At 41.0% G+C, this 22,478-nt stretch overlaps 1 protein-coding gene across 3 annotated transcripts; it reads left to right on the top strand.

Annotated features, from left to right (window-relative positions):
* LOC113150743 (TLE family member 1, transcriptional corepressor) lies at window positions 1-21,149 on the top strand. 3 transcript variants are annotated; one of them, XM_026343418.1, is made up of 20 exons: window positions 1-722; window positions 1,038-1,138; window positions 2,612-2,675; window positions 3,354-3,398; window positions 7,040-7,102; window positions 7,239-7,313; window positions 10,297-10,516; window positions 10,807-10,823; window positions 13,156-13,269; window positions 13,363-13,416; window positions 13,661-13,810; window positions 13,937-14,075; window positions 14,423-14,622; window positions 15,756-15,832; window positions 16,417-16,666; window positions 17,288-17,535; window positions 17,925-18,072; window positions 18,216-18,366; window positions 18,615-18,691; window positions 19,060-21,149. In XM_026343418.1, the coding sequence occupies exons 1-20, from the start codon at window positions 699-701 to the stop codon at window positions 19,165-19,167; spliced, it is 2,325 nt and encodes a 774-aa protein (XP_026199203.1). In that variant the 5' UTR covers window positions 1-698; the 3' UTR covers window positions 19,168-21,149. The 3 variants fall into 3 exon arrangements, with proteins under 3 accessions (XP_026199203.1, XP_026199202.1, XP_026199201.1); XM_026343417.1 differs by having other exon boundaries at window positions 7,239-7,343; window positions 10,300-10,516; XM_026343416.1 differs by having other exon boundaries at window positions 7,239-7,343.
* The last annotated feature ends 1,329 nt before the right edge of the window (window positions 21,150-22,478 follow it).

Genomic DNA, 22,478 nt, shown 5'->3' with positions numbered 1-22,478 from the left:
AGCAGCAGAGGCGGCGGGCGGACTGCGGCGCTCCAAGAGTTGTTGTTATCAAAACTAACGACACCTTTCCGGCTTTTTTTCGACAAATCTTTCCGAGGACGCACGTTTGCATCCAAACTCAACGGGGAAGTAAATGTTTCTGTTTTTGTTTGCTGTTCAACTGCCAACTAACGACCGCGGCGAGTCAAGTGGGAACTCCTCCACTGCAATCAAGTCGTGTGGATTAGTTTCTGGTGCTCCGGCGGAGAGCCGGCAGTTTGCGGCTGTCTGTTGAATGTCTGGCTTCAAATTTGTCTTGTTTGTTTGCTCAGCCGTGTCTCTGTACTCGGAATACATCGGATCCTACTCAAAACAAACGCTGGAGTGATAGAGGGGGACTCCGGTCTTCTCGCTCCTCACCTGGCTCGTACCTTCTTCGCCCCCTCTCGCTGCCTCCGGCTAATGAGCCGCTTCCCGTGTGTTTTTCCGGTTGATTTACGGCCACACTGCTGCTGGGAGAGACGGACGGGACCACGGAGTCACGTTAAACGGTCGGTGAACTCGGACGGAGCGACATTATCGACAATTGGTGCTAAAAAATAACAGCGGATGGAGTCGTCTCCGTGATCTGGAGCACCCCGCATCTTCACCGTAGCCGGATTAGATCCCTCGGAAAGGGGTTGTGAGAAGGAAACGGTTGTATCCTCCCGGAGATAACAATGTTTCCCCAGGGGCGACACCCGGTAAGACTTCCCCTCCTAACAGCAGAAAAGCTGGGAGTTAACATCTTCTCTTTGTTTGACCCGCTCCTCTTTAGTTTGAACAACCTGCAGGCTGTGTAAGTTTCAGATAAGGGGACGTTTAAAGCAGGCTCCTGTTGGTAATTGGGCTCCACTTCTGCCCAGAGCAGCACAAATGGGTTGATAATATTGTTTGTTCAAGGAGAGATAATAATTAAAAGTTGTTGACATTACATAGAAGCCTGGAGTTGATCACATGCATATTGTGGACCACATAATGATTGTGTGTGTGTGTGTGTGTGTGTGTATGTGTGTCAGACGCCCCACCAGGCTCCAGGCCAGCCCTTCAAGTTCACCATCCCAGAGTCGCTGGACCGCATCAAGGAGGAGTTCCAGTTTCTTCAGGCACAGTACCACAGGTGGATAAATACAAATGCACACACACTCACGTTGAAAGCTCCTCTGTCTTTATAGGCAACACAACGGCCAATTTTCTCATTGTCATCGTTCTTCCAACACTAAACCTCACTCTAACCACAGTCATCCTCCTTACCATAATGAACAAAACCTCAACTCTGGCCTCAAACTATCCCATAAACCTGGATTAGGTTCACATGTATACACACACATACAAAGACACGTACACACTTGCAGCAGACCGCGCTTACACTGCGGTAGGTCCACGTCTTGGTGATGGGTGAGAGCCAGAGGGTGGCGTGTGGGCTCAGGGTTTCATAAATCACTCCTTATTTTCCTGTGTGTGTAGTTGTGTGTGTGGGGAAAAGACTACTTGTGCAGTTGTGTTTTTCTTTGCTTTGTGTATGTACTTTTACTTATTTGTGTTGACAGAGACGGTTTGCCGCAATAGGTGAAAGCTACTGACTTATGAACAAGCTGTTTTATTTTTAATTCACATCCTGGTTCACACATTCATAACCTGTCTACCAAGTTGTATGCTTCACCATTGTTGATCACCTGTTGTAGGAAAGCAGCTTATCTCAGCAGTTCATACTGATTATATATAAATTCTCATTCTGTGTGAAACTAAAATGTGTGTTAGGACTTAATATTATTACTTCTGCGTCACAGCTTTGGTTTTAATAGCAAATATTCAGAGCTTCAGTCTGAAGGGCAGACAGGGCAATGTGCTGTGATCACTAAAACTTAGTAGTAGTAGGTATCACACTTGGCACAGTTCTAATATCTGCATGCACATTTTTTAAAAAGTCAGTTTAAATATTAAAAAAAAGGTCTTGTATAGCGCAACACAAACTATAATAACTACAGCAAGGAAGCAGGTGTCGCAGTATAAGAACAACACACACAAACTTTAATGAACAGTTTCTTCCCATAAAACAGACCATAATCAGATAGCTTAGCCTCGACACTCTTCATGCTGTGCGCAAGGAAGATTAGTTTGTCCACCTTCCCAGGTAAATGCAAGCTTGGAGTCTAGTTCATGATGTAGTCCTCTTTCAGACAGGGTTGAAGTGGTCGGTGTGCAAAGGCAATGTCTGGCTGCAAATGGTAGTTGAGGGTGCAATGCACACACCTCCAGTCCTTGGCATTTTGGTTTCCCTTTAATGGCCACAGTGAACTACAGGCATGATGTTCATTTTTGTGACTGAGAAGAATGTTAAGCGCCCAGGCTGCGATATATTCTATGTATTTCCACATTTTAACAATGTAAAATTTAATTCTTCCTGATATCTTGCATGTAGTGGGGGAAAAAGAAAGAAATATCTAAATTGAATATGTATTCAGGAATTGAATATTTAAATATTTGGGTTTATTCCTGGTGTTGATTTATACTAATTTGAGTTGAATAAGATCAAGTTTAATTAACCTGAGAAGTTTCTCTTGGAGTAAATAGTGTATTGTGTGTTTTTCAGTTTGAAACTGGAGTGTGAGAAGCTGGCCAGTGAGAAGACGGAGATGCAGAGACACTATGTCATGGTGAGATTCTTGCACTCACATTGTCACGTCACACGCTGCAGTTACTCTGCTAATGTACCCTTGAGAAAGATCCTCTGTCCTTACCAGCTCCACGGGTTCTGGAGCTGACCGTGAACATTAATCTTCCCAAAGAGTGATAAAATCAAAAAATCTAAACTCTGTATTATTACATGAACAAATGGGAGAGGGATATGCAGAGCAACATGAATGCAACACCTGTTTTTGCAGAGTTTCCTTAGACAGAAATGCTAATGAAGATTATTAGTGCCAATTCCACTGATGTTGCAATTGTCAGTAGACGGATTCATAAAACTGTTTGATTGAACGGAGGTTTAGTATTTTAGTAAACAAACTTTTCCTAGTCTGAAAGGGTAATGTTTTGCATTCGACGTATATGTGAAGTAAAATACTGTCAAATAGACATGAATAAATTGTTTGCCAACACACTTGCCTACTTTGCCTTGGTAGTGACACTAAGTTACACTACATATGTGAAGACCATTAGATTTTTACAATTCTTTCTTTGCTTTGTGAAAGGGACTTACATTTATGTGCATGTCTAGCAGATCTTATAAAACAGCCAAATCTGTTTTCTGTTCACACATTTTTTGACTATTTATTTCAATGGTTCAGAATTCCCTTCATTAATTTATACATCTGTCTTTCTCATCTCCTTAGTACTATGAGATGTCTTATGGCCTCAACATTGAAATGCACAAACAGGTATGGATGCCCTCCTCTTGCCCACTTTCTGTGTTTTTCTCTTTGTCTGTCTGTCTCTCTCTTTCTCTTGCTTTCATGGCAGTATTTTGATGTATTTGGTGTGTGTGCCTGTTGATGCGTGTGTCCTTGTGTGTGCACAAATGCACTTGTGCATTCATTCACTTGTGTGTGTGTGTGTGTGTGTGTGTGTGTGTGTGTGTGTGTGTGTGTGTGTGTGTGTGTGTGTGTGCTTTACAGTATCTGTGTGTGTGTGTGTGTGTTTATTTGTGATCGATGGGCCTCTGTCTCCATTACCCCAGTTAGGGCCGGCCGGCTGAGCCCAGAGGCAGGATGAATGGCTCTGTAGATTGATTGGTGCTGTCTAGGGGAGCGGCCCGCTTTATTACATTAGAGGGGCAGGGCTGGGGAGGGCAGAGGAATCGATCACGCTCAGACCGGCAGAGGAGAGGCAGTGGAGCTCCCGGTTTTAGAAGCAGGGAGACAAAACACACCAAATTACACTTTAAGGTAGATATACAAGTGTGGAAACACAACAAAGAGTAACAAGGACACAAACCCACAGCCATAAATAATACATGCAAACATGACATTCAGGATAACAAAATACATACATAGTAAGGCATACTCAAACATAGAAAATCAAACATGTATGCATTAATACAATAACATAAGTATTGAAAGGCAAACACACTCACATGGTTAAGTATGTAAACACATGGTTAAGCAGCAAAAACTCGCACTATCTCATGCACACAAACACGCATTTCCCCACAGGAGTGGTGCAGAGCTCAGCACATTTACCAGTAATTACCACAGCTATCGACCAGTCACACCAGAGGAAATTGGAGGTGGATTGGCCTGGCCGTTTCATTGAAGAGTAGGGATAGTTCTCTGACTCTCTCACACCCCCTCCTCTTGTGTTAATCTTGCCTTTTTATACCCAAGTTCTCCCTTTCTTTCTGCCTTCCTCACTCTCCATTTACCATTGTGGGATCTTTTCTTCCTTGTACTGCTCCCCCACCCATGTTTCTTTATTCTTATCCTCTTTAGTTTTATGTTCATGTGAAGCTACTGTTCTTTCATTGTGAGGAAGGTGCATTGTCCACACTCATAAACACACACAAACGCACACACTAAAGCTCCAGGGGAGGTCATTAGCTTTGGGCTGCAATTGTCAGAGCAACAAGGTACTGTGTGTTGGGGTATGGGGGATACAGACTAACAACCCACCTCCTGCTGGGGAGGTGTGGGTGTGTGCATGTGTGTAGCTTGTCAGTAGTGCTCCAATTATATGTATAATTGGAAGCCTGTTCTCTGTTACTACACTTTGTGTACACTTCTATATTCTCTCCATATCCTCCTGTGTTTACCAACTCTTTCAATAATGTGCACATTGCCATTGTGCTTCATAGCATTTGTCCAGTGAGGTTATTCAGGGGCTCAGATTAAAAAAAAATTAACATAGTTGCTTGTTCTGAATTTCTGTTACATTTATTTTATTTACTCCAGATTGTTTGAGACATCAATGTAGTGATTGATGCTTTAAGTATCTGCAGTCTCACCTGTGTGATCCTTGTTGGGTTTGTTAGTTAGCTTAGTTAGATTAGATGACCTGACCTGACTTAGCAGTAGATGGTCTACTATTCTCAGACAGCCTAATCAGTGATTTAATTATAGTCCTACAACTCTGATCCTGAGAATGGATGTGTGGGCATAAACTGCCTGAAATAGATATTTATTTAGAGCTTTCTTGGTGTGGCATAAACAGGGCATTATGAGATGAGGTTACAGTGTGCGGAAGTCAGAAATCCCTGAGCTGGTCGGGGTGCAGGTTTCTACAGAGTTGAAGGTATGCTGTTAAGGTTATATTGCATCTCATGTGAAGTCACACATGCAGTTAAGTAAAGTAAAGATGAAAAGTGTGCTCTGAAGGCTTATAAATCATTTTTAATTCCATAATATCTTTGATTCTGGATAAATAGTTATTTATAGTGTTTGGTGTTCTCAGGGTTAAGCTGTTCTATATTTACTCATCTCTATTTGTTACTTCTATCTTTGCTTGCTTTTACTTACTTATATTTACTTAATCACTTTATTTACATTCTTCATTGCAGTTTGAATGTTGCCATGGATATTTTTAATTTGTCACATTTGAAGTTATATTAAAAAAACGAGGCAGTTACTTTAAATATGCTAGAACTTTATTTAGCTCTTCCAAGTCCATAATTGGCTGAGCTATGGACAGGTCAGTTGGTGAGCTGGTAGTTGTGGGTGTGTGACAGAGCAATAGAATGAACATGGATACAGCCAATACTTGTCTGCCTTGCATAGCAGCTCTGCTGTCACCAGTACACAAGTGTGTGTGTGTGACTGGGTGAATGAAAACCACTATTACAAAGTGCTACAGATAAGGCAAAAAATTGCTATATAAGTGCAAACCATTTATGTTCCTATCATCCTCAGCTGTAATGTATGTTTAGTGTCATTATTAGATATTAGAATGCTAAATGTATAGCATTAGCTTGACGCAACATTCTTTGTACAGTAAGTTCAGCCACATTGAGCTGCTGGTATGGCTCTAAAACCTTTTTAATAATAAAGGAACTACAGGAAAGTACATCTCTTGCTCAGCTGATTGACATAAGTAAAAATTTAAAAGTTGAGACAAATTGTGTAGGTGGAAAACTGCAGCAGTTTAAGTCTCATTAAAGGAGAAAGTACAATATTTTACAGTACTGTAAAAAGGGGAATTTATTTTTACACTGGATAAAATAATTGTTGGGCCAGTTAAACTCCCAGCGATTGTTTGCTTTGTCCTGTCTTTGTGGCTGACTATGTTTTGTCCTTGTCTCTGAATTACAAAAGTTTCCACAATCTCATGTCTCATTAGATTTCAACACAAAATGAAACTCACTAAAGTTTTTGTGAGTTTTCACATAACAAAAATACATAGCCCTTTGGATCTTTTGCATTCAGTGTGTCTGTGTGTCTATTTGTGTGGGTGTGTGTATGTGTGTCTAATGAGCCATTACTACGTTTCATGGCTCCTCCAATTCCCCCTTCGCCCTGGTCTTCTTCGTATCAATTTGATTGGATGATATGTAATATGAGTCCCTTTATCTGATTTGATGCCACTGTGGGGGTATCTGGTTTCAGCCAATTGTAGCCACCTCCGGGGGTTTGGGGGGCAGGCGGATGTGTTGGCATGGATACTGGGGGAGAGCAAATGAAGTTAGTAACTGATGAGATTATGTTGAAGTGCTGATGGGAAGAGGGACAAGAGCACAGAGGATAGAGAAACAGAAAGAAATACAATTGGCAAGAGAGAGAGTTGAGCTCACACTCATGATTAGAAGGGGAAAATCTCATTTTACTGTGTGTGTGTTGCTGAAAATGGCACACAGTGGATTTGTGTGTAGAGAGAAATGGACCAGTGTCTTTATGCCATCATAAACTGGTAGGGGTTTTAGTGTATGTTGGTTGGCTTGCTATGGAGACTTTTTCCTGTGTGTTTAAGCATGTGTGCACACACTAAAATTACATTTTTGGTGTTAGTAAACAGCTGTCTTTTCTAAATGAATGGAATTATGTTAATAACAATTAAATCTCTTTCTGTCTCTGTGTGTCTCTTTCTCTATCAGACTGAGATTGCCAAGAGACTAAACACCATCTGTGCACAAGTCATTCCCTTCCTCTCACAGGAGGTAAGTATGCATGAGTTTAAGTTACAGGCTGTGTTTCATGCCATTCATATATTTGAATTGTCTCTGCTCTGTTTGCTGATAAATCTACCTTTTATTCTCAGTCTTTAGTAACACTGTGAGTCTGTGTGTTTTGCAGCATCAGCAGCAGGTGGTCCAAGCTGTTGAGCGGGCCAAACAGGTGACCATGGCTGAGCTCAATGCCGTCATCGGGGTACGTGGACTGCCAGGTCTTCCACCTACCGTGTGTATTCCTCTACTTCTTATATACTTCTTTATATTGTCTCTGTGTGTCTTATTTTACCAGAAGAGATGCATTTCATTTTACACACATTATAGACAAATATGGATATATAACCTCTGTTATATTAATGGTAACCTCTCACATGTTTGCTACCTGCCAGAAATGGAAAATTATTTTGAAAAAGCACCACTTGCTCTTTGTGTATCTCTATGATTTCAAGTATGTCAAGCAGTACATAAAGAAACACTACATGTCACACTAGTCGTACAAGTATGGCAGTCTATCTATAATGTAACGGCTATAGAAGGATACAATAACATCTAACTGTGTATATGTTTAAAGTTAATCTCGAACTCGATACGTAAGAATAGGATGTCGCACGGACCTTTTTTTCCATGATTTGTTTACATAAAGTAGTAATTGCAAAAGCAAACATATCAATTTAGTTGGAGTAATTCTTAAAGCAAACATTTTTTCAGGATTCCATTTGAAACCTTCAGAACAACTACTGTGGTTTGAATGTGGGACTCGTAAATTATACACCTGCAAAAATATATTTATATTGATTATACATTTAAGGCACATAGCTGTGTTTTAAAGTAGATGCAGGAATTTGGTCATCAAACTAAGCTCAAATTCACCGGCTAACACAAGACTTCCCAGACAATATTTATGTAATTGTATAGTTGTTGGATGTGTGAAAGCGTTTCTAAGAAAAGAAAGAAAAGGAAAACCCAAGGACACAGATGATTTCTGCTTCTTATGGACTATGCATCTGGAAATTAAAGTGCATTCATTGATTGAAGTTATCTTTTTCACAGTGAGCAAATAGAAACTAGAGGATATGTTTTGGTGAGACAAGTGTGATGAGAGGTGTTGTTGAGAAGATGTTTCCAGCCTATAATGAAGGACGGGGCATGACCAGCTATTTAGACTTTAGCTGAAAGTGGATTGGTGCATTGTGAGCATAAAGAAGTTACAGAAACAGAATTTGCAGTTTAGCCTTGCTGTTTATCTTAAAGAGAAACTGAGTTGCACTAGTTGTGAAGTTTTGGTTGAGAATATTGAGCTTTATAGGAGCTTGACTGGTAGGAGTAGAGGCATGAGGGGGGAGATCTTTAGCTTAGCAGAGAGAGCAGACAGGACTTAGAGGCTAGTTTGGTTTGATGTGAGTTGGGTTGTTAGTTGGCATGGACTAATGGGGGGGTCTCTGTTAGTGGGTGCTGGGGGAGAGGTGGATTTGGCAGTTGCTGTTTGAGTCTTAATTGCAGGATTTCAGTGTTTGTGAAAGGGGGTGGGGGGTCACGACGTTGGCCTTACACTCCCCTTCTCCTCTTTCCCTCCCATCTCCCACACCAGCCTGTCATTCACCCTGTTTGTGAGTTAAATGAGTGTAATGAAGCATGTTACCCCTACCTCTACACACAGACACACACACCATCTCACACTAACATCCCATGACAAACCAAGCTCCCCTTGCCTCCACCAATACTTCCCCTCCATTTACTCCCATCAGGGGTCCTATTTGTGTATCTGGGTGTGTGTGTGTGTGTGTGTGTGTGTGTATTTTTTGCATCTGGGTGTGCGTCTGTGTGTAGTAGAGCATGCATTTCTGTTATCCCCAGAAAACAACAGGCAGGGTAGAATGGTTGAGTGAGGGTGTGTGCGCCTGCCTTGTTTATCGAGTCTCTGTGTATGCATGTTAGCGTGATCAAGTGTGACGTGCGGGTGTGTTTATGTTAGATTGTTTGTCAGGCAAGCCAACTCGGGAAAGAGTGTGTGAGCAGGCAGGCTGGCATGGGGGATGAGGCTAAAAGACTGTTTTGTTTTTTGCTTTCATTCATGGGGGCAGGACGAGGGATGGATAGAGAGGAAAAGAGAAGGCAGGGGCTCAGGAGAAGGGGAGTGGGTTAGTCAATTAGGTGAGATAAAAGTGGGTTTGACCTTCAGCACTCCTTCCACCCCTGCTGAGTCGCCTCCTGTGCCCTCCCATCTCCTCCTCTCCTCTTCTCTCCCTCCTTCTTCCTTCCCTCCCCACGGCGAATCAGTGAGCTTGGATTCCCGCGGCTACTGTCTGAGGAGGCAATAATGATGTTTTGGAACACAAAGGCATTTCACGCTCAGACGAGCGCCTGATTTGGTGTGAAAGAGAGAGCAGGGCTGCCAGCCAAACTCTCTCTGCCTCTCTCTGACCCTCTTCTCTCCTTTTCTCCTCCCCTCTCCCCTCAGCCGCCTTACTCCCTCACAAGACCTGACAGTGCAGGCAGCAGCTGGGCCCCCCCACTTCTCTGTCATTCCTCCATTTGCTCCCTGCAACCCCCCTCCCCCCACCCCCTTCTCCCATCACATCCTTTGGCTGTGATCCCAGCTGTCAGTATTGTTCAGTGTTTGACCCCAGAGGAAGGAGGTTGTGTGTGTCAGTGTGTTTGAGGCAGTGTGTAGGGGGGGGTGGATGTGTTCACCGCCTTGTTGTAGACTGCAGCAGCTTGTTGAGTTGGTGTACTGAAGAAACTGACCCATCTGTTTAAGACTTCAGTAGGGCCAGATATCTCTGTTGATTAAGTTACACAGTGCTATTGATTTATTTTTTTTTACCTATTGATGTCTCTGTTTCAGTCAATGACACTGAGGTTTTTGGTGTCAGGTGTCAGTGGTTTGTACATTTAAGACTGCTTTGTCATAGCCTTTTTGACTTCACTTAGTGAGCATTTCGCACTGCATCACAGATGTGATGTGATGTGATGATTTTTCCTTTTTGCACCACCAACTTAAAGGTCTTTTTCAAAGTGACACTGCTGGTGAATGAAAACATTACAGGACATCTGTAACTGAGCTTGATCAAAGCACTGCTTAACTTTAGTGTCAAATAACCTGTTCATTTTTTGTTTACATATTGCCGGCCTTAAGTCTATAATACTTTTGAAGTACACCTTTTTTCTCTTCTTTCTTTAAGCAGCAGCATCTATCTCATAACCATGGCGGTGCCCCTGTGCCACTCACCCCTCACCCTGCTGGACTCCACCCCTCTCAATTGGGTGGTTCAGCCAGTCTCTTGGCTCTGTCAGGAGCACTTGGAGGTGTTCCACCTCATCTGGCAGGAAAAGATGGTGGTGATAAAAAGCCCCACCTGTCTGGACCAGACTCACACCCTGCTGGACCTGATCACTTGAGAGGTGAGCAGCTGTACCCTATCACTGAAACAAAACTTGTATATATAATACATATATACATACATATTATACATATAATATAATTTTTGTCTTGGCCTGAGGTTTGCCCTTAATCATATTATCATGTCATTCAGGTCAGACTGTATTTATCAAAGATGCATTTTTAATGTATTTATGATTATATCACACATTTTTGAACTGCTTTTATCATCATCTTCTTCTTTTGTTTTCTGCTCTGCTGAATGCACCACCCTGTGACCTCAACCGCATTTACGCATTTCCAACGGCAATAGAGCGAGAGCCTGGCACTGTAAGTACTTCCTCTTTCTGCAACAATGTTTACTGTTCTAACAAACAGCTTTGTTTATTTTTTAGAGGTTTGGTTTGTGGAAATTAGACTTTGTTCTTAGCTGTAATTCACAGTTTGTCTTTAAATGTCAACAGTGAGATTAGTCCGTCTTAGCTTAGTTGATAGATAATGTGTGATCAGTCAGCTCCACTCCAACTCAGTGAAAAACAAATTTAAACAGTATAGTCTGAGTAAACTACATTTAATTTGCATAGCATTACAGTTCCGATAAATTATAGTATTATTGTATGGATTTATTTTTTTTTATTTATATTTTACTGTATTTACTGTAATTTTCTCACAATTCTTATGAGAGAAAACCAGTAGAAACAACTGTTTAGTCCCTGCTGTTATATAGACAAGGTAATCTTGGACGAATAATCAATTATGTGTTATTAGTGTTTTATAAAAAAAAGAATATTTAAATAGTCATAAAATATTTTATCCAAATCACATGAAAACTGACTGAAAATGTGGAGTTCAGCTAAACTGAACCTGTTGCTGTGGCAGCTCATTTTTTCTCTTTAATTGTATTGCTCTTTTAAAATTCAATTCTCTTTTGCTGCATTGAACTATCAGAGATCATTGAGATTCATCTCATCATTATGCATAAAAGCACCTTTTTACCCCTGTTTGCACTGAAGTAGCTTTTACCGTTCAATTTATATTTCAGTCAGTTTCAAAGTGTGTGTTTGTGTGTGTGTGTCTGTTGGGGAGAGTTTTGGCCTGCCTGTTTAGTTCTGCCCTAGATCTGCGCTGAACTGTTAGGTTTTCTTTCTCCTCCAAATGAGCTTTTTAGCATGGTCACACATACTCACATTTGCACACGCGCACACACATGCATGCACACACTCCTCCAGCCTAGCCTGCATTGTTGTGCCTATTTAACACCTCAGTGAGCAGATTACCCCCTTCTCCCCCCTCCCACCGCCCCTGATCCCGCGCTTAAAGACTCTCATTGTGTTTAATATCACCACCACTGAGAGGGGAGGGCTTGGGAAAGGGTGCGGTGGGGGGAGCAGCAGTCATATGACACTGAGCTTGTGTGTGTGTGTGTGTGAGAGAGACCTAGACCATGCGAAAAGTGCACAGGAGAGGGACAGAGGGGGGAAATTGCTTATGTTCTGCGGGTCAGTGCTCCTGTGCTCAGCTCAGTAAAACCTTTCAATAAAGAGGGAGGGAGGGTGGAAGAGGGGAGGGCATGAAGGAAAGGGGCCTTTGGCAAAATACAGATCCTCCCCCCTTCCCCCTCAGCTCTTTCTGTCCCGCATCTCTTGTCACCCCTTTTTCTTCTCTTCTACACTCTCACACCCTCCCTCCATCCCCTCTGTCCTCTAATCTCATCCCCTCCCTTTCCTGTTTTTTCTCACCCTCCCCCCTCTCTTCATCCTCTCTTAGCTATTCCTCCTTCATTTACCCTTTTCCCCCCTCAAAGCCCAAACGCTCGCTCCCTTGCTAGATGTGAGCACGCGCATGTGTGTTTGTGTATGTTGGATGCACATTTCATTGACAGGCTGAGACTATAATGGACTCAACATGAAGCTTTAATCCATTAACAATAGGATCCGTTGGTCAGGAGGCCTGTGTGTGTGTGTGTGTGTGTGTGTGTGTGTGTGTGTGTGTGTGTGTGTGTGTGTGTGTGTGTGTGTGTGTGTGTGTGTGTGTGTAGTCTTGGGACACAAGACTGTTATGCAAGTAACACACACAGTCTGTTACACACTTTTTCATACACACAGGCTTTCACAGTCAATTAAACATTGTGACATTGTGTGTGTTCACACAGATACAAACACACACACTCACATAGCAGCTAGTGCAACTTGTCAGAGCCAGGAGAGGGAGCACTGATAGATTTTGAGAGCCACTTAATGTAATCATCGGCTTCAGAGGTTTGTGTTTGTGTGTGGCTGTGACTGGCTTTGGTCAAGTGAGAAAAGAGGTTGATGTTCAAGTGTTAGTGCTGCGTAATTCATGCGTGTCTGAACTATTAACCTATTTACAAGTACGAGTCTGTTTGTCTAACCTGCTCTGCACATAGATGAATAGCTCTTGTAATTAGTGTTTGATGGATCAGATGGTTTAGAAAGCTCATGCAGGATGCACACTCAACAAAATTAAAATCTGAACTGTAAATTTGAAGGCTGTCTCATCTCTACAAGTGTTTTCTTGTTTATTTTCCTCCGTCCTTTAAACTTTATTTTCTATTTATATTTGTTTATTATTATGTTATGCTTCCCCCTGCTCACCTATCTCACTGTGTTCTGATCTTCTATTTCTCTGCTTTCATCTGCAGAGTAACTCATTGCTGCCAGAAAGTCTTAGAAATTCAGATAAGCGTCGCAACGGACCAGAGTTTCCAAATGACACCAAGAAACGCAAGGTCGACGACAAGGACTCTAGCCACTATGTAAGAAATGGTTCAGTGTGGAAAAAATGTTTTTTGTGTTCTGACGAGATGGATGCGTACCATATTTAATAATGTTGTTGTCTTTCTTTGCAGGATAGTGACGGAGAGAAGAGTGATGATAATTTGGTGGTGGATGTCTCAAATGAGGTTTGTTTTTTTTTTGTGCTTTTTTAAATTTTGTTAATTGTGATTGTTTCCTTCGGGATTGATGCACAAAATAAGATTACAGGCATTATAGTAATTATTTAAATGAACTACATTATATTCTCTGTTGTTCTTGGATGTGAAATAGTTTCATTTAAATAGCTTTTGATTCAGGAAAATGCCAACATTACATTTGTGCAGTAATTGTGTTCTTGGATAGTTAACTGAGTCCTTGCCCCTCCACCAGGATCCAGCCTCCCCTCGAGGCACACCTCTCCCATCCCCTAGAGAGAATGGCTTGGATAAAGCACGTCTTGCCAAAAAAGATCCCTGCAGTCCAGCATCTACTGCATCATCAGCAAGCTCCTCCTCCCTCAAGTCCAAAGAGATGGCAATGGTAGGGATGAAGAAGACAAAATTTAGTTTTAGCATATGATTGATTAATCAGGTGTAATTGGTTGATTGATGGTGGATATGCCAGTAGTGTTAGTGTCATTTATTTCTGTCTCTCTTTGTGTGATAGCGAGATAAAGCTGGTACACCTGGGCTAAAGTCAAGCACACCCACACCTAGAGGTGATTCCACTCCTGGTCCGAGCTCCACACCTGGAATCCGGCCTAGCCTTTCGAAACCTCAGTCCATGGAGATACCACATCCACCCAGTATGTTCAGTATAAACATTACAAAAATTAATGATTTCATTTTGGGCTATTTTAAAATGCTAATGCTGGCCAGTGGACCATTAAGTAATGTTTGGCTTTGGATAAATGATGCACAATGGTTTTCTTGCTTAGCCAAGAATTGTTGTATGACTTGCTACCAACAATCACAGATTTAATTTGAAGTGTTTGCTAAAGCTTAAGTAAGACTTTTACTCAAGGGCAAGTGTTAAATGATTGTGTGGTAATGATAATTTTATTGTTTGATATTCAGAAGATTTGAACTTGAATAACCTTAACTGTGACTAACTGTAAACTAACGTTTAAAGTGTCTTCACGCTCCTTCTCAGCTGCAGGTTTGCGTACACCCCTGGCTGTACCAGGCCCATATCCAGGTGCATTTGGTATGTTGCCCCACGCAGCAGGGATGAATGGGGAGCTGGCAGGTGCAGCTGGGGCTTCGGCTTATGCTGCTGGACTGCACAACATGTCACCACAGATGAGTGCTGCTGCTGCAGCCGCTGTGGCCGCCTATGGCCGTTCACCTATGGTGAGTAGAAAATAATTACTTGAGAAATTTGATTCACCTTTTGACTTTTTCTTTTTTATTGTTACAATAATATATCAGAGTGAAACTGATAATGCTTTCAGAAGAAGTGTCAGAAAAGAGAAGTACCAAAATAAAAGTGAAACAAATGTCTGCAAATGTGTCTAAATTAAACTTATATATGTGAAATACTGAAATATTTATTATAAAATATTAAACTCGTTCAGAACATTGTTCACTAGATGCTCTATTGGCAGAAATTTCAGCCATGAATGTAGGTAGGCCAGTGTCAGGTGTGCACACCTGCCTGCTTCAGTGTTTTTCTGTTCTTTTTTTTTGTAAAACTTCTCAAGCTCCATGAAGATGCATGGTTAGTGTGCGCAGTAAATGTTTAAGGTATGCCTTCTACATCTGCTTTCATATGAAATTTTCTATAGTGGCTTCCTCTGTGCCATTTACCCTGAAGAACCTGGCCCCCCACCAAAAGCGGAGCCGTCATTTTCAGATTTAGTCACTACCTTTTTAGAAATCCAAAAAGCCTTGAGAGAGCAAAAGAAAGAAAGCATTATGAGTTTAGTGTAGAGTAATGTGGACAAAGTCCTTTTGTCTGTTGATCATTGTTGACAAATCATAATTGCATCTACTGGAATTTGTGTGAATACTTTATGCACTTTGCAAAGTGCGTAAAGTGTCAATAGTTGCACAGCTGTATTTCTCTTGTTTGTGTAATAGTAATTATACAGTGGGTTTGCTGGTGTGCATTCAATCACCTCAGCACTCTTGACTGTATTTGCATAGTGTTCATTACACTGTTTAAATAGGTTTAGTTGACTAGCAGCTGTGTCTGTGTCTGTGTCTGAGCAACACTTGATAGAAACTCAGGTTTTGTACTCATCAGCTGCAAGTGTGTGTTGGACTGCAAGTACTAACAGCTCTGCCTCTGTGTGTTTGCTGACTCTTATGCATGTCATTCAGATTCAGAGGGTGTGTTTGCTCAAGAGTGTCTGTTAGCTTTGTGCTCATAAGTGTTTGTGTTCTGTTCCACAGGTTTGTGTTGACCTGTGCGCATTTTGCCAGTGCCCATGGGTGTGTGTGTGTTTGCTATGTGTTCATAAAATGTCTGTTTTCTTTTCAAGGTTGGTTTTGATCCACATCCTCATATGCGAGTTCCTGGAATGCCTCCGAGTCTGACAGGAATACCGGGTGGCAAACCGTAAGTGTATTTGCAGCTGCTTACATGTTTGCAGACTGAACGTGAGAAATGCGCCAACAACTAATATGGCCTGGAAAAACCTTTTGCTCTACTTTCCGTAATTCTCTTGTCATCTTTCAGCTTCTTTCTGTATTTACTGTCTTTTTCCTGTTAATTGTTTGTTATGCCTATGCACCAGTGATAGCCAAAGCCAGAGGCATCACGTTTTTGGGTTGTCCATCCCCCTGGCCACCCAATTTTTGTGAATGTGATATCTAAGAAACACTTAGATATCACATCTAAGGGGGGGAGAGGGTGGGTCTGGTTATGTTTCTTCAAATTTGGCACATATTGTCACTTGGGTCAAGGATGAACTGATTGAACTGATTTGATGGTCAAAGGTCAAGTTCAGTGTGGCATCAAGGAAAGAATTTCATTACATCTTGCAGAAACATTCACTTGGACACATGTATAAACTTATTAGAATATGAATCCCCACAGACATGCATCTCAACTACATTGCCACTGGTTAGCAGAGGCTTACAATCCCACTGTGGTAAATCTGGTTTTCACGTTTAACCTTCTCTCCGTCTTTATATCATTAGTGCCTATTCCTTTCACGTGGCGGCTGATGGACAGATGCAGCCAGTGCCATTCCCCCCAGATGCTTTGGTGGGCCCAGGGATCCCTCGACATGCCCGTCAGATCAACACACTAAACCATGGAGAGGTGGTTTGCGCCGTTACCATCAGTAACCCCACCCGGCATGTTTACACAGGAGGGAAGGGTTGCGTCAAGGTCTGGGACATTAGTCACCCAGGAAACAAGAGTCCGGTATCACAGCTTGACTGTCTGGTGAGTGACATGGTTAGGTGGTGCCAAAACACAACACCAAATACTGTTTGTGAGGGAGTTGTCTTTTAGCAGATGCATTAATGTGTTTGTATATTCATGGGTATATTGCAGACAGGAACTGCTAATAGTTAATTTAGCATAATATTCTAGTAGCTGGCAGTTTTGCAAAAGTAAATAAAATATATGTAATATAAAGATAGGGCTCAAAACAGGATACATGTAGCCAACATTACAACTTTTGATGAGCCCGTATTTGATCTTAATCTCCTAAGGGCTTTAAAAGAACTCAGCTCTTCCTTTGAGATAAAAAAGACTCAGAAATCCACTCTGCACCTCATTGTCACTCAAACTGGGATTTAAAGTAAGTTTGTTAGAAAAGCAAAAATTACTCACGTACGTGCTTCAGACTGCATTAAGATCAATGACCGGGTCAAGTAATATTACCTTTATCCAATTATTAAACCCCATCCAAACGGTGCTTCATTTACAGTGATTTTGTATTTTATGTTAAGTTTATAACTCACTATTTGAATTGTGCAAAATGTTGTGTAAATGCAGCGTTTTAGTGTTGAGCTTGAGTGTGCAAATTTCTTGAGCTTTGATGTTTTTTCTTCTTATTAGAATCGAGACAACTACATCCGCTCCTGTCGTCTCCTCCCTGATGGACGGACGCTTATAGTGGGAGGCGAGGCGAGTACGTTGTCAATCTGGGATTTGGCCACCCCCACTCCCAGGATTAAGGCAGAGTTAACATCATCAGCACCAGCATGCTATGCTCTGGCTATCAGCCCGGACTCCAAAGTGTGTTTCTCTTGCTGCAGTGATGGAAACATCGCAGTCTGGGATTTACACAACCAGACGCTTGTTAGGTAAGAGAGACTTTTTGTATGTATGCTAGGAGTGCTCTGATTTTCATTGTCATTCTTTGCACAACGTTAGTACAAATGTTTGATTTGTGATTTTCTTTAAAGCATCTAGAATTACTGCTTTATCCACACTTGGTAGTATTGACCTTCCTTAATTAGCATAATCACGTCCTTGGCTGATTTAACCTTCATGATAATGCGTTTTAGCACTAAGAAGCAGAATATTTAAGAATATAGAGCAGTAGTACAACACAAGTGCCTGTTTAGGAGAAATACTCTAAGGTCTTCACATTTTGTAGTTTGTGATGCATACCAGCTGCCTTGACAACCTCACCTCGTTTGTTGTTAAATGTTTTTTTGTTAGACTCAGAATTTATATGTGTATCCTGCAGGCAGTTCCAGGGTCACACAGATGGGGCCAGCTGTATTGATATCTCCAATGATGGCACTAAACTGTGGACCGGAGGCCTTGATAACACTGTTCGCTCCTGGGATCTAAGGGAGGGGCGGCAGCTGCAGCAGCATGACTTTACATCACAGGTACGTGCTTATGTCTCATTAGCTAACCTTAAAAAAATGGTAGGATGTTTTTTTTTTAACCTTTGTGTTGAATTTAAAACCCCCAGAAAACTTCTGATTCAAAATTTTAGTAGCTCACGTCGTGTTTTCTCTCTTCTGTCCAGATCTTCTCTCTCGGCTACTGTCCAACAGGAGAATGGCTCGCTGTGGGAATGGAGAGCAGCAATGTTGAGGTTCTTCATGTCACCAAGCCTGATAAATACCAGCTTCATTTACATGAGAGCTGTGTACTATCCTTGCAGTTTGCCTACTGTGGTAAGAAACCAGTATTCTTCATCTCACTTAGTCCTCTCTTCCCTCATTTTCTGTTTCATTTCCCTTTATTAGACAGGGTAGCGTACCACTGGACATAAAGCAAGGGACAAACACAAGCCCTCAACCAGAAATAAATTGTAGACATTGCATTTTTTTTGCTGTTTAATCATATCCTTTTGATGATTTCATTTTCTACCCATTTCCCATTTCTATTAGATGACTTATCATGTGTATGTTTCTCTACCTAGGTAAATGGTTTGTGAGCACAGGAAAGGATAACTTACTGAATGCTTGGAGAACACCCTATGGAGCCAGCATATTCCAGGTTGGAACAACAGATCACTGCATTCATTATTACTAATGTATTATAATAGCTGATATAGTGATAAAATGACTACTGTGGCTTTAACAGGCCACTGAATGTCTACCAGCACTACGCTGCATCTATAGTATGAGTGACTGAGAACCTTTAGATTTCAGTGGTGTTGCCCCTCCTTCCACTGCCCCCAAAAAAGGGTTTAAACTGTGAATTCTTGAATATCTTAGTAACATGCCTGCTGCTGGAATATAGTGGCTTTATTGTGGAAATACATTCTATCTCATGGTGTAATAGGTATTGTAGTATTAACAAATTCAGTACCAAATTGTTTTCTTTTTTTTCGTGACTAACTTTTTTTCTTTGTTTCTCTACAGTCTAAAGAATCATCCTCGGTGCTAAGCTGTGACATATCTGTGGATGACAAATACATTGTCACTGGTTCAGGGGACAAGAAGGCCACTGTTTATGAGGTCATCTACTAAAAATATGGAAAGACAAGGACATTTGTTTTTGCCCCACACTTGAAATGTTGGTAGAAATGTTCACGTGGAGCCACAGCTCTCAGATATGAGTGACCTTCATGGTACATTCTTTTTTTTCTGTTATATCTGCCAAGGAGACACAGAAAGGAGACAAACATTTTACATGCACATATCTATTGTGCCTGTATACGTGACTCCATATCAGCTGGGGATTAACTGGAGCAGCTGGGTGTTAGTAGAAGGAGAGGAACTGTTTGGATGTTCTTGTCTCTCTTTCTGCTGTGGGCTGCACTGGGATCAGTTTCAGGGACCAGACAATGACTGAACCAAAGGGGGCTCTCCATTGTTTTGACTGGAACCAGGAATCTTGGTGGACAACACTGTACTGAACATCAGACTATAAAACACATGAATCCATCTCGTGACTAAGAACACTCGGCAGGTGAAAGTAGTGAAATGTGGACAGAAATGGACGCTATTTGGCAGGACAGATGAGAAGAAGCAGAAGAACAGACAGTGAATGCAGGACATGTTGGTTTGTATTTTATTCTAGACAGACATTGCTCTAGGCAGACAATGCTCACAGTCTGTTGATCTCTCAGTTCTGACTCTTTGACCTTAGAACCTCAGCTTGCTGTTCTGATACGCCTACACTGTCTGAAATGTACCTTTTCTGTCCTAACAGTAAGTCCTCTCCTCACTAACTGCACTGTGGTGGTAGCTGTCCACCTACATGCTGTGCACGCACACACACACACACACACACACACGCACACACACACACACACACACACACACACACACACACGGTAGAAAATGCCCATAAAGCACATTTGAAACATGCTAAAGACCACGTTGACTCCTCTGTCATCACAATATTAAGATCTGAACTGGGTTCATTTGATTTCCATGAGACACAGTACATTGTGCTAATTCATACCCATTTCAAATGCCACCAAAAATAATTTAAAGTACTCTGCTATGTGAAGAAAAACTAGCTTACCAAAACAAGAGTACTCATCCCAGAAGGCAGGTTGTTTCTGGTTCTACTGATTTTAAACAGATTATTTCTCTACTTATATTTTTCCACCTGTCTGTGCTCCACACATTCTAAAAACTCCATCATACTAATAGAAACAGTGACAGTCTTAATATCCTAATTAGTTTTGTTAATTTCTCTACCCTTACACGTCGTGCAAATTTTCTCATAGTCTCTGTTACTGAATTGACCAGAAAACATACAGAGACTCTGGATTGATAATTGGGCAGCTGACTATATCTTCAGATCTACAGACTCAGTACAGTCTGTAGTCTGTGCTGCTGTTCATTTTAATGCAGTTCATTTGCTTGTTGTGTTATTTACAATAACTTAATTGAACTCACTACATTTCTTCTCCTTAATTTAAAATAAACTGCTTTGAATATTGACTGGTGTATGTCCCTCCCAACCCCACCTTTATCTTTCAAGGTAACACATAATGTCTTATTCTAAGCATTACTTACAGTTCGTGAACAAGGACCAACAAACATTTGATTTGATTTCCACTAAATTACTAAAATTAAATATTTTTTTCCATATATTGTCACTTGTTTAAAATGTTATCATGTTGTGTTTTCACTTCACACAGAAGATTTCAAGGCTGTAAGTAAGATTAAATATATCAGGAAAGTCTAATAGTGGAGGATAGTGACAATTGTATTGCAGCTTCAGCAAGGATTCGGTCAGTTTCAGCCTCTTAAACTCATTAATTTCATGACTGTGTTTAGTTCTTTTTTTATAATTTTGTCTGTTTTTTTGTCTGAATATTTGTAAAAATGTATATATATTTTTTTTCTTACAGAACATGCTTTAGAAGTAAACTGTATTTGTACGTCTTTTACATGCAAAACAAACATCTAATCAGGAATAATACTAAACAGACTTAATGCTAGCTAATCTAAAATGATTCATATGTCTAGACAATAAATGTGTGTGTTTTCTTTTGTAACATGAGTCTTTCTTTCTGGTTTGGTACAAGAACACATTACATTATTCACGCTCATAAAATCTTCTGGATCTATCATGGATAATTGTGTTGGAAGCCCTAGTTTTGGGAGTCAGCCTGATAAACAGAAGTGGATAAGTAGATTAATGTAAAAATAAATTTAGCACTAATAATAATAGCGACAGTGTGTGTGGTCAAGTTAAACATCTCTGCAGTCGTTTTGAGTCTTCACTACAGTTATTGTGCCCGGTACCCGGTGTTCATGTGTATTTTTTTACACTCATATAGGAAACAGTTTTGCATTTACTTCAGAAGTAATCTGATACTAAGGTAGTTAATAAAGTGGCAGTGTGTTTAAGCTCAAGCCCAGTTCAACTTTGTTTTGCTGTCTTCATGTCTGGCTACAAGCATGTTCATGTGAAAATAGTTAATTAGAAGTGACATGAACTACCATCTAATATATTTTCACAGCAGAACACTTTGTTCTCACAGTGCAGGTTTACTTGTGGTTCCTAGAGTTTCCAGATGTAGAATTTGAGGCAGAGCCTTTAGCTGTCAAGCTGCTCTCCTGTCTCCCAAATATTAAAATACTGGTGTGCTGCAAAGTGCAGGAATTATAAGGGATATTACTGAAGTCGAGATGAAATGCTGTTGTATTATTTATGCATTAACCTACTGTCACTATATAATGTGCATAACATCTGCCCCACATTTGCCAACATTGTATATAGTTTGATAGTAATGTTTTATGTGCGTGTACATAACGGTTGGAGGGCGTAGTTATCTAAAGGACCACTGAAGGAAGGGGTGAATCATTTTGACTTGAGCAACAATAGCTAGATAACTCTCTAATCTCTGTTGATGGTTCAGCTCCAGCCTTATTTGGCCCTGAAAATCATTCAGTGAGCAGAGATACAGAGTGAAGAACTCGGAGGACCCACTCACCTAACCAAAGATGTTTCAGTGTGCAGAAAAGTGAACGTCCTAGTGTGCAGAGTTTTGTGGATTTTTTAGACAGTGTGATATTGATATGGGGGTAAAGATAGTAGCGGAACAGAGCAGCTGTTCAAATCAACTGTGTGTTAAATAACCAAGTCCAATCCCCTGCTTAATACTAACACCCACAACAAACAGACTAGCTCTCTCTCTCTCCCCCGATGTAAACTGTAAATCTGATTAATTACTGTGAATATATAATTCTCTGTTCTTCCTTGGCTCTCGCCACTCGACACACACACGCACACACACAGTGTTGTACAGTATGAGGTGATTATGTGGCAATTACACTAGTCACAGTGACAAAATGAAAGCTGATCCTTGGAGAAA

This window comes from Anabas testudineus, chromosome 9, assembly GCF_900324465.2.
Source record: "Anabas testudineus chromosome 9, fAnaTes1.2, whole genome shotgun sequence".
Lineage (NCBI taxonomy): Eukaryota > Metazoa > Chordata > Actinopteri > Anabantiformes > Anabantidae > Anabas > Anabas testudineus.
The sequence above is the reverse complement of the archived record's forward strand: the minus strand, read 5'-3'. Positions and strand labels throughout refer to the sequence as shown.